The sequence below is a fragment of the Equus asinus genome, chromosome 4 (genome assembly GCF_041296235.1).
Source record: "Equus asinus isolate D_3611 breed Donkey chromosome 4, EquAss-T2T_v2, whole genome shotgun sequence".
In the NCBI taxonomy this organism is placed as follows: domain Eukaryota; kingdom Metazoa; phylum Chordata; class Mammalia; order Perissodactyla; family Equidae; genus Equus; species Equus asinus.
This window is the reverse complement of record NC_091793.1, coordinates 12957485-12974360: the sequence shown is the minus strand read 5'-3', so window position 1 is coordinate 12974360 and position 16876 is coordinate 12957485. Positions and strand designations below refer to the sequence as shown.

The 16876-nt window shown below is 51.6% G+C and overlaps 1 protein-coding gene across 10 annotated transcripts in view; it reads right to left on the bottom strand.

The window, feature by feature from the left end:
• BRD1 (bromodomain containing 1) overlaps positions 1 to 16876 on the bottom strand; it is a 56535-nt gene that overhangs the window by 23954 nt on the left and 15705 nt on the right. For 9 of the 10 annotated variants that reach the window (XR_011502515.1, XM_070506699.1, XM_070506700.1 and 6 more), the window contains 5 exons: positions 12721 to 12877; positions 5414 to 5545; positions 4748 to 4876; positions 3968 to 4280; positions 1672 to 1932 (listed from right to left, as the gene is read on the bottom strand). Coding sequence is in view for 9 of the 10 variants with exons in the window: in XM_070506699.1 (XP_070362800.1) it covers positions 1672 to 1932; positions 3968 to 4280; positions 4748 to 4876; positions 5414 to 5545; positions 12721 to 12877 (992 nt within the window). In the remaining variant the exon portion in view is untranslated. The remainder of the gene's footprint in view (positions 1 to 1671; positions 1933 to 3967; positions 4281 to 4747; positions 4877 to 5413; positions 5546 to 12720; positions 12878 to 16876) is intronic. The other variant, XM_044777521.2, reaches the window with a different exon arrangement.

Below are 16876 nucleotides of genomic sequence, written 5' to 3'. Positions count from 1 at the left end.
ACATCACCTTGGTCAGAGAGCTGGGCAGCGGGAGGCGGGCTGGCCAGGAGAAAGGCGTATGCCCCACACCGGACCCCATCCTACTCCCAAGGACCTGCCAGGGCACAAAAGGGAGGCAGCCCAGGATCCTAGATAGGTCTGGCTGTCAAGGTCCCTGTGAGCAAGTGCCTCTCAGAACAAAACCCATCAGGGCCTCAAAGGCAGGGGAACATCGTGTGCTCACAGCAGAGGCTTCCACATTGAAGGGCCACGCTGTTCTGTTCTACAGACCAACTACCATTTACATCACCCTAAAGAGAAGTTGCAGAGTCTGCATCTGACACTACAGTAACCTAACGAGAGGAGCCATAACGCTGAAACAAACCCAGTGTGAAGCGAGGCGAGGCTGCGTGAACAGGTCTCAGCTGTGCGCACAGGAAGCCGTCTTCTCAGAGGAAGGAGACTCAAGGCTTCTGGCTCTGCCTCCACCTGCTGCCTCAAGCAACAGGCTAAAGGCGGACACACAGGCACTGCCTCACCTCAGAGGGACCAGCCAGAAGCTGGCAGGCTTACTGGCCAGGCCTGGCTGGATTGTGGTGCCCCAGACAGGAGACACTGCGTGGTCATTACAGGAATATGGCAGGGTGGCACCCGCTGATACAGATGTCCACAGCAGACCAAAGTTTTTTTCCAAAAGCAAATTGTAGAATAATTTTGTATGTGTCTTGTTTCAATGTTTTTGCTACTCTTATTTGGACATGCCGAAAAAGACTCAGAAAGATTATAAACCAAACTTCTAACAGTTGTGGTGGGAGGAGTCTTATTCCTCTGTTTTGTGTAACTAAAATGTGTTGACTCTAAAATACAAAAGAAAAGCAAAAAAGAGTGGGAAGAGTATTCCACCATGTCCCATATGCTCACACAACACAGTCGAAAGCTTTCACCTCAAGTCCCCTTCATGGGACACAAGGCTGCCAAAGCAGCCACCTCCACCAAAGGTTGCGTGTGCACTGGGGGTTTCTAGTTTTCCTACTGGGCAGATGGGTTTCTTCTCTATGTGTTTTCTATCCATAAAAACATCCTGATGTCTAGCTCTTTTCCCAGATACACTCCAACTATGACTAAGGTAAGTTCTCATCTTTCAAGGCTATTCAAGTGAAGTGCAAGAATGCTGCTGAGAAGGGGGCCATGTCTGGGGGACCTGCAGGCAGCCCATGTGGTCGGCCCGCCCTGACAGCAGGCAGCTCTGGTTCAGCTTCCTGCTCCCCAGTGACCGGTGTGTTACGTTCCCACCCTTCAAAACACCAGAAGGATCATATAAGTGAGGACAGTTTAAAACAGCCCTTTCAAAATGCTGCATTTGATAACCTAGCGCATAATTAAATGGCTCTCCCTCTATTTACACAGCACAACAAAAATAATCCTTACTCCAATCGCACAAGCCACTTTTACTCTGGATGGTTGTGTAAGACCTAAACCACTCTTTTTAAATGGTTTTTCAGAACCAATCTGAAAAAAATTCTTATTCTATTCCTTAAGCTTTGTAATATTTAAGTGCCAAAATAAAGCACAGATGGCAGGAACCATAAGAAAACAAAATACCAGTGGGTGGGGGCTTTGTGAATTTCAAAACACAAAGTCAGTGGTGACTCCTGAGACTCAGTTAAGACTGACACTGAGCTGTGTGCTTACCTTCCTCCCCAGTCTCCTGCCCCAGCCGAGCACCTTCCTCTTCAAAGCTTCCAATACCTGATTCCGCAGGCGGGGGCTGGCTGTGCTGCTGGCTCAGCTTGTTTCGAAGAAGAGCGATTTCTTTTTTTAGTAACTTGGCCCGCTTGCTCCTTGACCCGCTGGACTTCATGGAGCACGTGAGGTCCAATTTGTCCAGCAGCTCTCTCAGCTGCTCCTCCAAGACCATGTGGGCCCTGTTGGCTGGGTTCAGCAACCTGTCCACTGAAGTCAAAGGACACACTTCCATTAGCCATCAAATGCTGGTAGTGCCTTCTAAGACAAGAAAAGCTTACTCGTCCCTACTGCCCCTTAAATCACCCTTGGCTGAGGCCCCAGCACTGCCCTGTGATGCAGAGGCACAGGCCCCACCCACTGGGAGCCCCAAAGGCCCCTCCACCCATGCCCTGAACCCACAAAAGGCCGCTGCAACAGGGAGACACGCATTTCACTCTGTGGCTATCAGGACAATCCTGGAGGAGTCTCTATGTCTACGGCTGGTGAGGGACAGGTGGGCACAGGGCACCGAAGCAGAGACACAGCCCAAGTGATGCCCACAGCCTCTCCTGGCTCACCATCACTCTACGCCTTCTCATGAAGACAAGCTGCCTGTGCCAGGCAAGGCACAACAGAAAGACCCAAAAGAGACCACACGCACAAGAGCACCTGTGCTGGCTCGTGCAAGTGCACCAACTTGGAGCCACGTGTACATCACAACTGATGTCTGAGCTCAAGTCTGCAGACTTTAGGTTGTGTGGCTTCATTAAAACTGGGCTGCTAAACTCACAGATAATTCTGAATTTTAGGTATATTTACCACAATAATCCCTAGCAATTTCAATTTCTGCAAAACACTAAAGTTTATAAAGCACAAATTACCTTAAATTAGTGAGAAGTGGCTAACAAAAGAAACTACTCTCCAGAACTACCTGAAATAAAAGTGAGAGCAAACAAGAGAGAGAGAGGAAGCTAAAGCCTCACTGGGCAGAAGCCCATGCAGCCCCAGCCTCCAGGAACAGCCTGTCATTAAAGCAACTGTCTTTTTTACAAAGTAAACAAGACGTCAGAACACGGAAATCAATAAGAATGCCTAAAACACAACAGCTCAGCTTGTAGTCATAAATCATTGTTCCAACAAACCTTCATAGATGAACCACCTCAAAAACCTTCACATAAATAAAACTCATGTCCTTTGAAGCCCCAAAGGAAAACACCTTGGACTATCTTGTTGATCCTTAAGCAGAGGAGGACCAGCCGTGTGTGCACCATGGGCCTCGGCTCAGCGTGAGGCACTTGGTGACCACATGTACTTAACAGGCAAGGAGAGGAGCACCCAGTGCGCCGGACATGTGGCCACCAGCTCACCTATGTCCCTTCCCAGATACTGAGGAAGGAAACATCAGGACTTCTCATCCTTAATTTTCACCTTAAAGAAAACCTGGATGTTCAAGTTTACTCAGGCAACGCCAAGGCAACTTGCAGGCCATTTTCTGAAAGGCCTGACACGGAGCAGTCCCAAGCCCCTTCTCGTTCCAGGGAGCTCAGTGGTGGCCAGAGCATGACACAGTGAGGGGAGCCCTCAGTTTCCAAGGATCAGAACAAGTGAGCAGACAAGTGGGCAGACAGCCCCCGGGTTTCTGAGGAGCACATGCCCATGCTCAGGGGGAGGCACAGCCCCAAGTCTGGAGGCCTTTCTGCCACGTGTGCACACCAGGAGTAAAGGGTCTGGGGGAAAGCCAGCCAGAGTTCTTGTGCTTGTCTTGTTCACTGTGAAACTCAGCCAACAACCTCCCTCTAGCCACAAGACACCCTAGGAAGTCGATCAAAGGACCCCCCGAGGGACAAGTCCCCAACTAAACTGCTGCCTGGTCTGTATCAGGTAGACCTGGGCTGTCCGAGACGGGGCCGCTGGCCACATGTCTCTCGAGTGGACACTTGAAACATGGCTGGTCTGAAAAGAGACATGCCATGAGTGTAAAATACATACCAGGTGGCAAAGAGAAAACTAAAAAACATGAGAAATATCCTCAGTAGTTTGTACATTATTACACGTTGAAATCACGATATTTCAGATATACTGGGTTAAAGATACATTAATAAAATAAATTTTCACCTCTTTTTTCCCCTTTTTTCACAAGGCTACTAGAAAATTTGAAGTTACTTATGTGGTTTGCACTGTATTTCTACTGTGCCATGCCAGTGCAGAGTCTGCGGGAAAGGAACTCTCCCATCTGTTCCTGGACGCAGGGCCCAGTGCTTACCGTCGTCCCAGGAGAAAGGCCGCCGAGGGGCCGCAGCAGGCCGCTCAGGCAGGTGCATCCCCGAGGCCTCCTCGAAGCCGATGCTGTCCACCTGGCGCCTGGCCTGCCTCAGAACAACACCGCCCTGATCACGCAGCCTCACTGCGGCTCTATAAAACACCGTGTCCTTGGCATTGTACTTCATGCAGTTATCTACAATGAGATTAAAATCCTCCTCAAACTCAGTGAGGTTTTTATACCCTTGAGCTTCTAACCGTTTCCTCATTGTGGCAAAGTCCATGGGATGTTTAATGTGATCCAAATAATCTGGTACCTAATTTCAGGGAGGAAAAATCATCATTTACAAACAAAGAAGGACTTTTATTCATTCTATATAACCAATACACCCGTTATACATGAGAGCCACATGTGCACGCACACACACGTACACACACAGCACAAATGATGCTCACACAGTAACAAGCAGCAGCACTGAGACACACCAAACTTAAAACTCGCACCCTTCCAGGGACCCGCCTGACTCAAATGCCTTTATTAAAAATCCAATAACCGGTGCACTGGTCTGGGCAGACACCCGCCAACTGCCAAGAGTCTCTTTCTGCGGAACAACTCTCACCTCTCTCACTTCCAGTATTTTACAATGAAATGTATCACTTTTATGATTTTAAAAAAATCTTAAATAAAATTGAGAAATTACGAATACAAGTAAACGTATACTCTAGGTAACGTTTATTAATTAAGTAGCAGAGCAAACCCGGTCAGGAGCGCGTGAACACCCACCTCCTTCAGGCTCACCGGCTGGGCAAATATGCGAGCCGGGTCCTTCTCTTGCAGCTGGTCCAGCACGGAGCGCAGCAGCACCGTGAGCGGGGTTAGCCGCAGCTCCAGGGCCATCTGCTCCACTTTCACCTGCAGGACAACAGGACTCAGTGTCAACACTCGCCATGGAACCCTCTCTGAGAAGTTGCACCTCCTGCCTCGCGAGTGCTCAGCATCATCACATGTCCCACAGCCAATAAAGGCTCCTACTTCAAACGCTGTCACACATTTCTTCTTGGCCGTTGCCCAGCAAACTGCCCACGGCCTATGTCGAGGTACATCACACATAGCTCTCCCCCCCTCACCACCGTGTGCCAGCAGGCTCCCACTTTCCCTGGCACAATGCCGTCACAGCACACCGAAGTGGATACCACACTGCCCCCGTGCTACCCCCTCCATAAAGCCACCTGCAATCCAGGGCTGGCAGTCACCTGGCCTGCACCCTGAGGAAGGACAGTTTAGGAGGGCAGGCGGCAAGGGCTGCAGGTCCAGAACGCTGCAGGCTGCATGGCCAACCCCTGGGACTGGCTCTGGGGCATCTTCAGTCCATGGCCTGTGAAGCCCACTTGGGGTCTGTGAACCGCCCTGGGGATGCTCAAAGGGGGAGAGCCCCGCATGGAGCCTCACCTGCTCCCGCTTGAGCTTCTCACGCTTGCGCAGGAGCTCGATCAGCAGGCGCGCACGCTCCAGGTCATGCCGCAGCCGCTGCCAGTACTTCAGCTTCTCTTTGGCGGCTTGAATCTCCTCGTCATCTTCTCTCTGAGAAAATCAATCCAAAGTTGGCCTCAGACACCCTCACGGTGAGAGCCAGTGGCGGGAGCCCAGCTCTGAGCACAAGCCCAGTGACAGCACGTGAAGCTGAAAGCCAGCCCAGGCACTGACCAGCAGAGCCGAGGACGGTCAGGGCAGAAGTGCACAGCCTCTGCCCTGCAGGGAGCCACAGGGTCCCCAAGAGCAGGAGGGGCGAAGAGCCTTCACAGGACTCAAAGAACTGAAGGACCCGCGATGTGGGCACGTGCCTTGACCCCAAGTCAGGAGGAGCCTCGGTGACCAAGGGAGGCCATCATGGACTGGGGCCTCCCACCTTCTGGAAACTGGGAATGGAGGGAGCAACCCGAGAAGACACCAAAACACAGAAAACCCCAGGGCCGAGCCCACTACAGGACGGTCTGTGCCCTGGACATGCCATTTCTCTCAGTTCCATCCACTGCCCACCACTGGGGTCACTGTGGAGGCCCAGCACGAGTGGGTCCACGTCCCCACGCGCCTGCATCCAGCGCCTCCGAAATCGGCGCTCCGTGGTCACCACTGCAGTGCCTCTTCTTGCCTTGATGGGACACCCATGCCACTGACCTCAACGCAGCCCACAATCAGCCTGTTTCCACTCTAGTGTTTTCAAAACTAAAAATGTTGTACTGAAAAAGCAAAGAAACGCAAGGTGGTGGGAGAGATCAGGGCTGACAAGGGAGGACCCCTCAAAGCACTTGGACCAAGGAGCATGGAAGAGCTACCCTGGCCACAACAGGAGACAGGCAACTTGGCAGACACACACTTGTATGGCAGCCGTCGCAGAAGTCCCCGACAAGGCAATCAGAGAGACCTTCCCGGGGCAGGGCCTGCGTTCAAACCCCAGGAAGTTATAACCAAGACACTCCCATGTTCCTGACGACACGTCTCACGCTGGCTTGCTCTGCCCTGCGGACCCATCGGCTGTGACACCCTGCATCTCGTCCACCCTCGCTCTCCTTTTGGGGCTCCCTTCCCTCACAGCAGCCCACTGCCCCCCTGCACTTCCTCATACTTCCTTTCCTGTCCCCCAAGGTTGGCCCAGGCCTTCACATACATCTAACGCAGGCACCATCCACTCTTATAGCTGCTGCCCGTCCTCAGCTCCGGGTCACCTTCTACCCGTGTGCTGCCGAGACACAGCACCAGAGTCCACACACCCGGAGGTAACCCTGCCCGCTAGTGTCCCCATATCACTGAAGGCCCACCCTCTGCTTGACCACAGCTCTACTCCAGGTGGACCCAAGGCGGACCCAGCACAGACGGGGCACTCCCTCACCTCATCCCGAAACCACACTCCACTGAGATGCTCAAACCTGTCCCCATCGCGGCTTCCAATTGGCATCCGGGACCCTTCTGATCCCAGCAGCCCATGACACCCCAATCCTGTTCCAACTTTATGCGCACGTCTCCCTGGACTGAAGGAGGGTCCCTACCTCAGGCGGCTTTCCTTTACCACCCCTGAGGACACACACAACCCTAAGCCGGGGGCAGGTCGCTCATCAGTTTCCAGAACATACTCCACACTTATCAGGTCCTTTTCTCTCTCTGGACGGCTCTGTCCCTCATGTTTTCACCCCATCCTGTGCAAAGTGAAACCATACCCACAGTGGGGAGGGAGTGTCCCCACCCCCCAGTATCCCCCACCTTGCTGCAACCTTACTCCCAGTCTGACCACCAGGGGCAGAGGGAGCTCTCTGCCTGTGGAGTGGAAACTGTCGGCACTCAACCCTAAGGCTACATGCACAGGGCTATCCACAGCCCACACTGCTTTCTAAAGGATATTAGGATCTGAAGGCAAACAGTCACCACAGAGAACTGCGAGGGACCTTCACACTACAGCCAGCCAAAGGCAGACAAAGAAGGGACACAGGAGAGGATGAGACCAGAAGAGGCACTCCAGCCAATGAGACTGGCCAGGGGCACAGGGGACGGAGAGGGCTGAACCTGAGCCTCCAAGTTCAACCAGGCTTTCTCTGGCTCCACTGGGAGGTGGACTCAGTGTCCACTAGATGTGAATCACTGGGCTTATTTTCACGTTATTTAAAGTTCTCAGGCATTAAATAGGAGTTAACAGCAATATCAGCTGTATAAATAAGGCCAATAAATGCATAAAAAGGTGGATTTACAAACCAAATTCCCCAAGGGCATCTAGAATTCATCTTGTCCATTAGTTTGAAATAGACACTCTGACAACATCACCCAAAGGGTGTTTAGCCAGGTCAGGACCAGAAATCTTGACTGTAACCCTTACAGTTATCTGCCCTACTGACCGGTGTGCTCACTGCCTGGGCTGGAAGATGACCTGCCTGAGGCCCTGAGGGCCACTCTCCCTGCACACAACAGCCCCACAAGGAAGGGGCCTGCTGACGGGACCCGACTGAGACATGCACGGCCTCCTCTGCTCAAAAGGGACTGAGTTTTCTGACTCTGCTCTTGAGTGGTCCTTATTTCCTATGTGAAAACCAACCCTGACAGTCTCTGTAAAGTGGGATCGAAGTGAAGCTATTTCTACTACCAAAAGGCTATCGGGAAAGAGAATTTTAGAAGACCATGTTTGAAATCTAGCCAGCTTCCACCAGAAGAATGATAGGAGGACACCCACTGAGTGGAAGGAGGAGACCCAAGTACTGGGGTCGGGGAGATGGCAAGAATCCCCCAGTGAGGACCAGCTTGGTCGGATCAAAACTTCCTGTGCTGGGGGGACACAACTGTCCAGTAGTGAGGGGCAGGCCAGGTCCACGGAGAGAGGGCCCCAGCACATCCACCCAAGTCCCAGGACACTACCAGTGTGTAGGACCTAAAGGGGCAGCAGTCCTAGCCCCTAAAGTGAGACACACATGAAGGGGCCCAGCTTCTGCTGCTAAACCTGATGCCAGCAGCAGTAAGGTGGATGGTGATGCCCCTGCACCCAGCACAGCACGATGACCATGCTGTCCTAAAGCCATGAGACACAGAGAACACGGAGAGGCCCTCCTGTCAGAGGGGAGCATCATGGTGAGCTGGTAGATGTGCTCGCTCAAGAGCAGGACAGGATGAACAGGAGCTTCCACCCTCACCCCGCAGCAGGCCTGCAAACCCCCACTCCCAAGAGGCTCTGAAGGATGGTGGCGGACTGGCTCCAGACACGGTCACTATGAAGGCCCCCTGGGAAGGTACCTGCACTTCCCACCCAGTCAAGGCCGCAGGGACCCTGTGCTCACAGCCAGACCAGGCTTCTGTGGGCTCCCAACAGACCACTGCAGAAGAAGTGGGGTCCTGAAGCACTGCAACGCACAGCAGCAAGGTCCCGGCAGGGCCCAGCCTGCGGCGCCTCGCCTGCAGACCAGCTTGTCCCATCTGTCTGTCTCCGTCCTCCACCAGAGATCAGCCAGGGGAGGGAAGGGCTGTACCTGACCTCTTCCAGGACCTGCATCAGGGCAGGCACCCAAAAACATAGACAAATGAGTCAAATTAAACTCTAACATCAGGTATTTTTAAAGTTTCAAAAAACTTTAAAATTGCACCAAGCCTTAAAACGTTCCATGTGGAACATTACTATTTTGGATGCCCCCCCTAAAAATGTCAACCCTCACAGGATGCAGGGGGGGGAAGCATGGTTTGGGTGCAGCCCTAACACCTGTCCACCTCCTGTCCTTCCCATGAAGCAGGACCTCACGCCGGAGCACGGGGGTGGCGGGGCCGACCCACGTCTGTGGCTGGTGCCTCCGCAAGCCGCACAAGCGAGTTGTCTACAACCGTGTCAATAACGCTCTCCTGCCAGAACCCTGGTTGAACCAAGCTGCACTAAAAGGCTCTCAGCACCAACCAGTTCGAGTGGTGTAGACTCTACACAGTTCCTCCCAGTTCCTTCTGCCAAGAGAGCTGACACTTCCATTCCCCATCTTCCTGTGATGAATTCATTTTCTATCTGGCAGAATGTGAAATCTAAAACAACTGATCTCAAACCCATGTGTCAGCACCTCTTCTGATAGAGCCTCGGTAGCACGCCTCTTAGTGCGCAGTGCACCCATCTCCCTCCCTCCCAATGCGCTCCTCCCTCCTGGCTTCCCCAACCCCATTCCCCTGCTGCCCCCAGTCCCACTCACAGACCACACAGGCCGAGTTGAGCCTGAGCTGAGCCCCCGCATGTCCTCCGCCAGTTTCTAACGGGCCTGTGTGCACAAGAGGCAACAAGCCGCCATTTAGAGCATGGCTCGCCAGGGGCTGTATGAAAGGAGAATCCCCTCCAGCCCCAAGATGAGAATCCTGGGTCTGCATTCTCTGCTTCCCTCCATTTCTCTGCCATTGCTGGAGTGAAGACTAAGGCCTCTGTCCTACCTCTGTCACAATCTCCCTTCAGCGCCCCGCCTCTCACACTGGATGCCTTGCAGACTCTGGCCCCAACTTCGCAGCCCAACTTTCAAAGAGCTCCCAAGACTGGCCCCAGGCAAGCCGCGCACCCTACTCTTCCTGCTGCGCAGCATCCTCGATACCTGCCACACCCTGCGGTCAGCACGCCCCAACAACGTACCAGCTCCGGGCCAATCACTCCTGCCTGCCCACCAGTCCTGGCACAGCCCTGAGGGGGAACCCAAACTCCATTCCCAAAGAGGAGCAGCAACAAGTCTGCAGCACATCAGCTAATGAGACGTCACTCACAAAGATCCCAGGAGCAACACATAGCTTTGGGATGGACTCCACAGGTCCAACACATAGGTTTCGGATGGACTCTGACTTAGTGAGGGCAGGACGCACATGGCCCCCAGGGTCAGCAGCACACATGATGAGACACGAGGGATGTGTCCAAGGCAGTCAGCAGTCCCAATACCTCATGGAGCGGGCAGGCGGGCGCTGGGCGGCTATTTGGCGGGCCGGCAGCACTTGGAGACACACACACAGCCCAGCCTCATCCACACAGGCATCCAGTGAAGCCGAGAACTCAAATTGAAGGAGCCCCCTTCGGTGAGCTGGAATATTCAATCCGCCGCCCCCGACTCCAGCAAGCCTCACCATCCTAAGGCACGGGAGGCAACACCAGGTCTGCACAAAGGCCTGAGCCCATCTCGAGCTCTGTCCCACACCACTATCTAAGACAGTGTCCTTGCATGTTTCATGGGATGTGACTCAGGGCACTATGGGCACCAAGACACCCACACCCAGCCCTGGGCCACCAGGTGAAGGAGTGGCCCAACCATCACCCCTCAGAGGGGCAGTGGGTCCCAGAAGCACCTGCAGCCCTTGAGGCACCTATTTACCTGGAGATGAAAAGGGTCAAGGGGTATGGCCCACCCCATGAGACCTCGAGTCTTAACAGTTTCTCTGTGGTCTCCGAAAAGTATAAAAAAGATATTAAAATCCAAATTTAAAAAAAAAGCATTTAAATATATAAATACTTTAAGTTACCTGTTTGTCACCATAGTAGAAATAGCAAAAGTTAAGAGGAGGGGTCCCTAGGAATGACATCAATGTCCTAGTGGGGGCACGAGGTGGGGAGGGACACATTCGGCCTGGGAGTCACGCTGGGACTGAGAAGAAGGGATGGCAGAGAGACAAAAAGTGGCATCTCAAGACATAATGGGGGGCCAGCCCCGTGGCCAAGTGGTTGAGTTCATGCACTCTGCTTCGGCGGCCCAGAGTTTCGCTGGTTCAGATCCTGGGCGCGGACATGGCAGAGCTCATCAGGCCACACTGAGGCGGTGTCCCACATGCCACAACTAGAAGGACCCACAACTAAAAAAATATACAACTAAGTACTGGGGGTACTTGGGGAGAAAAAGCTGGAAAAAAAAAAAAGAAGACTGGCAACAGTTGTTAGCTCAGGTGCCAAGCTTAAAAAAAAAAAAAGACATAACGGAATGAAAAATACGTTGATTCACTCAACGATCACAAACTTTCACCTAGGCCTCTGTTCTGTGCCAGGGACTGTGGAGTTTGGCAACATGAGGGACAGGGATTCTCACTCAGTAAAGGACCAACTTTACAACCAAGCAGCCTCCCAAGGAGTCATACCCCAACCCCAGAACACAGTGAAGGGAGCAACGTTGAGTGGTAGGCCAGGAACACTCCACCGCAGAGAACCCCACAAACCAGGAACCTGCTGGATCCAGAGAGCCCTATCCCCAGCCACCCAGGGGGCACAACGTCCTGCCATGTCTGACAGCATCACTTCGGCCTCGCTCAGCTGCCTGGTGACTCAGGATGGAAAGGGAGAGAGCAGCAGAGCTGGTAAGATGGTGGTGCTGGCAGCCGCACAGGGATCTGATACAAAGTTGTCAGAAGAACAGCTCTGGTACGCAACCAGGACGGCAGTGAGGGGACCCTGATCAGGCTCCACTCTTCGCTGAGTCCTCCCGTCTCTCAGCCCAAGGAGGTGGCTGAGCCCAGAGGCCAAGCACAGACAGCTCTTCCTACAAAGCTGGCCACTCCTCACGGCATAAAGTGAGGAGACAACGCCAGTCAAGAATTTTGGGCAACGTGCAAAAGAACCATTTTTGCTTTCAGTTTATTTTTAAGACATCTTAGAGACCCAATTTCTTACTTTCAAAATCCATTCTTCCAGAACTGCTTTACAATTATCAGTGGTTCTATAAACCCAAATTAACTACTAAAATGTTAGAGCCCACATGGTTTTATTATTTTAAACAGCACAATCCCTGCCCCTTCTCCCTTATCTCAGCTCCCATCCCCTTCCCTTCCCACTGCAGTCAATGCTAAACCAGCCTTCAGAGCAAAACCCTAAAAAGAGATCACCCCATGGACAACGTTCCCAGAACCCAAACTCCTGCCCCACACAGACTTGTGCCTCACCTCCTGCTGCTCCCTGCCCGGGGCCCCCACCCAGGCTGTCAGCCTGGTAATGGCTTCCCAGGCATGCCCAGAGTGTGCGGATTGGAGAAGGAAGCAGAACTCAAAACTGCAGGACACCAGGCGACGTGGCTGGATGAGAGCAACCTGCACAACTCACAGCTCAAGAGCTCAGGGCACACATGGGTCCTTGTTCGCTTGTAGGACTAGACAAGACCGGGGTTTGTAGACAAGGAGCCTGGGGCCCGAGGCTGGCAACATATCCAGCCAGAAGCAGGCACTCCCTCCTCAGAGTTGCTGTGTCTGCTCACTGTGTGAGGGGGCAAGAGAGAGACACTGAGAAGTGTGCGAGGGCCACGTACCTGCTGCGTGTTTCTGTGGGACTGCAAGCTGGACTGGAGTCGCCGCAGCAGGGGGGCGCCATTTCTGGACAGCCTTTTGAGTAGCCAGTAGCTGTGGGCTCTCTCAACAAACTGCTTCTTCCGCTGAATGGCCACCTGATTCGCAATCCTATTTAACCTAAAACATGGAAAAACTCAGAGTTTAGCTTTAAAGCAGTACAGTAATACATTTTCAACTTTCCTCTCAGCCATGGCACATGTAATTGCTGCCTCCTGTGTCTCTGGTTCTGCTGAAACAAAGTCCACGACCTCCAACCATCTGCAGGTTTCACTCACATCTAATTCACTCAAGGGTCTCTCAGATCAAACATCTAAAAAGAAAACACGCTGAGCAAAGCTTTGAATGTTCCCAATTCTTCACGTTATGCTGTGCACATGCACGCTGACCTTAACCAGCGTCCAGTGGAAGCTTCGCCAGCTGCAGTGTACGTGTGAAGAGATTCCTCAAGAACTGTGTGCTCTCATGAAGGGTGGGCAAGTGTGGGGCACTGGTCCCACTTGGTCATCTCAAAGAGGAAAAGAGGTGAGACAACTTGAGGTAGAAGCAGCTGACGGGTCAGGGCTGAAGACAGAGAGTAGCTATTAGTCACTAAAATGACAAAAGGCATCTTCAAGGTTCTTGTGAGACCTCATCCTTCTAGGGACTACAAAATGCAAAGGGTTTATAAAAGACACTTGCATGAGGGGAAATGATGATCATTTAAAAACCCTTAAAGGCCAGGGGGTGGCCCCGTGGCCGAGTGGTTGAGTTCGCGCGCTGCGCTGCAGGCGGCCCAGTGTTTCGTTGGTTCGAATCCTGGGTGCGGACATGGCACTGCTCGTCAGACCACGCTGAGGCAGCGTCCCACATGCCACAACTAGAAGGACCCACAACGAAGAATATACAACTATGTACTAGGGGGCTTTGGGGAGAAAAAGGAAAAAAATAAAATCTCTAAAAAAAATAAATAAATAAAATAAAAAAAAAAACCCTTAAAGGCCAGACAGAAAGCTTCCATGTCCCTGTTGTTACCTGTCCTGCTGAAACAAAGACTGATTCATCAATTTACCTCACGAGGACATGAAAGATAACATAAATTCAATCATGAACTAAAAACTTAACAGAACAAAAATACAAAATGCAACAAGAAGACATTCCTCATTGTGCACCAAACATCAAAATTTCAGGACATAAATCAAGGAATTTTAAGACCAAATTTTCTAAAGAATGCAAAGCAGAAGTTCTACAAAATAATCAATGAACAAAACTGTCACAACACTCCCAGTCATGTCACGTCCAGACTCGCAATGTTCCTTCTCTTAAAAACAACGGCTCCGGCTCATTTCCAAGATTGCTCCAAATCATGCTGCTGGTCAGCCTCTGTACTGAGTTTGAGGATGCACACCATGTGTGGCTGCCCTCCTCCTGGGGCCACCAAGACCCACACGCCACGCAGTGAGCCAATGCCACCTCTTCTGGCAGGACACAGCTTGAGCATCAGTCCTGCAGAGGGACCAACCAAGGAACTGAATTTGGGGGCAGCTCCATGCCAGACACAGGCTGGGGGCTTTGCAAGAGTGGCCCTGTGAGTGGCCTTCAGGCCAAATCCAGCCCCAAGAAGAAGGCGCCCAGATCTTCCACAGGCAAATGCAGAGCCGAAGTTCAAGTGTGGCCACTGCCTGACCGGGACCGCAGGGCCCGCAGGTCTGCACCCTCAAGGACACTTGGTCATATAGCCTCAGCAGGAAGCAGAGACAGGATGCCCACCAGCAGTAACCAGCACAGCTCCAATGTCCCCTGAGGGTTCCCGCAGAAGGCACACCAAGGAAGGCAGGCACTACTCACAGCCCCCACGGACAAAGCTCCTTGTCTGTGGATGGGGCTGGGCTGGTGCTGGGCACCACACAAGGGCCGTTTTTGGTGGGGTCTTGTTTTTACCATTTTTAACGAGGCATAACTCAAGTGCAGTGAAGTGCATAAATTCTAAGGCATACAGTTCCATGGATCTCTACACATGCAGAGAGAGATTTTAACACATATACATACTCAGTTATTTCAATGGTCAAACAAGGCAATCTAGATAAAAGTACTTTTTAACAATTTCAAGGTCCAAAGAAATGCTGTTTGGCAACATGTTATAAATAAAGATTCTGAACCTAATGAAACAAGCCACCATCTCCCCTAGAGTCAGGATTTCTGACCCATAAGCAGTCCACAGGTGTGAGCAACAAAGCCTTTGATGAAAATATATTTAAAGCTATACTAAAGTGTTTACTGAAAAACTGCATTCTGAGCACTGATTCTACCTCACAAGCTCCAGAGAGTCATGAAGAAGGAAGAGGGCTGGGGCTGAGCACAGAGGCTGCAACGGCACAGACACTGACCACGTGCCTCCTGGAAGGACACACAGCACCGCCCGGGAAGCAGAGGTGCCAACACTGAACACATCCATCACATCAACCGTGCACCCATCGAGCCCCTACCCCAACCACCAATTCACAGCAAGTGGAAGGCAGAGGAATGCGCTAACCCACACCACCGAAACACAGTCGACACACGCCCAGCCAAGGGACAGGGACCTGGAAACCCAAGACAGGACAGGGAGCCGGCTCCCTCAACAATTAACCTCCAGAGAGAAAGAGACCAACAGGGACCTTTAAAAGAGGAGAGCCTTAAAGGCACAGTAAACCCTGCTGAGGAAGAGGGCTAGGAGGGAAGGCCCACACAGGTGAGGACAGAGGTGGTCTTGGGGATGGGAAGGGGTCGCCAAGGGGGCTGGGAGGCTGGCCAGGTCCCATGTTCTCAAGTGGATGGTAGTTATGAGAGTGTTTACCCCACAGTAATTCATTAAACTATGCATTTGTTTTATGTAACTTTCTGATCCTGTATTATAAATATTTTTTTAAAAAATACAATATTTGGCAAGAGTATATTCAAAAGACCAAGTTTATTTTCTCAAGCCTTTCTGAATATCTCATCAACAAGCTACCTCCAAATGAAAGATAAACAGGCACAGCTGACAGATACATGGTGAGTTCTGCTGACAGTCTCGAGGACACGTCAGAAGGAGACAGTGAACAACTCTCGGCAGAAGGTTATTCTAACCTCTGCAGGCCAGGGGCTGCCCACTCTCAGCTTCTGGAGAAACTGAAGGAGGACCCAACTGAAGGTCTATTGATAAACATCAGTTTGTGAGTCTGGCATATAACATGGAAGGAAATTTTAAAAATTGAGTACACTGCTCAACAAAACTGCTTTCATACTATCTACTTACCTATGTGATCAAGGTTTCCAGCACTTGCGTCTCTAATAACAAAATCCAAGACTAGAATTAAGGGAGAAGCTGCCCCAGCACAGCAGCACATCCGTCCATGGAAATGCTCACTCATCCTTTTAAAGCCTCGTCTTGTTAAGAGATGCACCCATTACGTGACACTTACAGTTAAGAACCTTCAAGTTGTACATTTGTTTTGCTCAGGTGTGTACTGACAATCCTAACAACAACTTGATCTGGAAGAAACCCCAACCCTGGGCTGGCCCCGTGGCCGAGTGGTTAAGTTCGTGCGCTCCGCTGCAGGCGGCCCAGTGTTTTGACGGTTCGAATCCTGGGCGCGGACATGGCACTGCTCGTCAGACCACGCTGAGGCAGCGTCCCACATGCCACAACTAGAGGAACCCACAACGAAGAATACACAACTATGTACCGGGGGGCTTTGGGGAGAAAAAGGAAAAAATAAAATCTTTAAAAAAAAAAAAAAAAAAGAAACCCCAACCCTGGAAGTCCAGTGAGAGTGACATACAGATCAACACAGGGACAGCGGCTGGATAGCAGCCGGCACTGGGTGGGGGACGCGGGGGCAAACTGCCAGCCCACCCAGATCCCACTGAATTCACTCTCACAGTGATGAGCCTTTTAACACATGCATACTTTCAACATACCTTTCCACTATTTGACCTTGGGGTAAAAATGCTGGACTTCAGCTGAAAAAATGTGCAAGGTACTACACTGCTTTTCAAAATTACTTTGATGGGTTATATCCAAAATGCCTCTTAGAAGGGAGAAAGGCTGATTTGTCACGTGTGAGGAGTCTGACTGAAGAGGTGAAGGAAAAAAACAAAGTAAAAGACAATAAAATT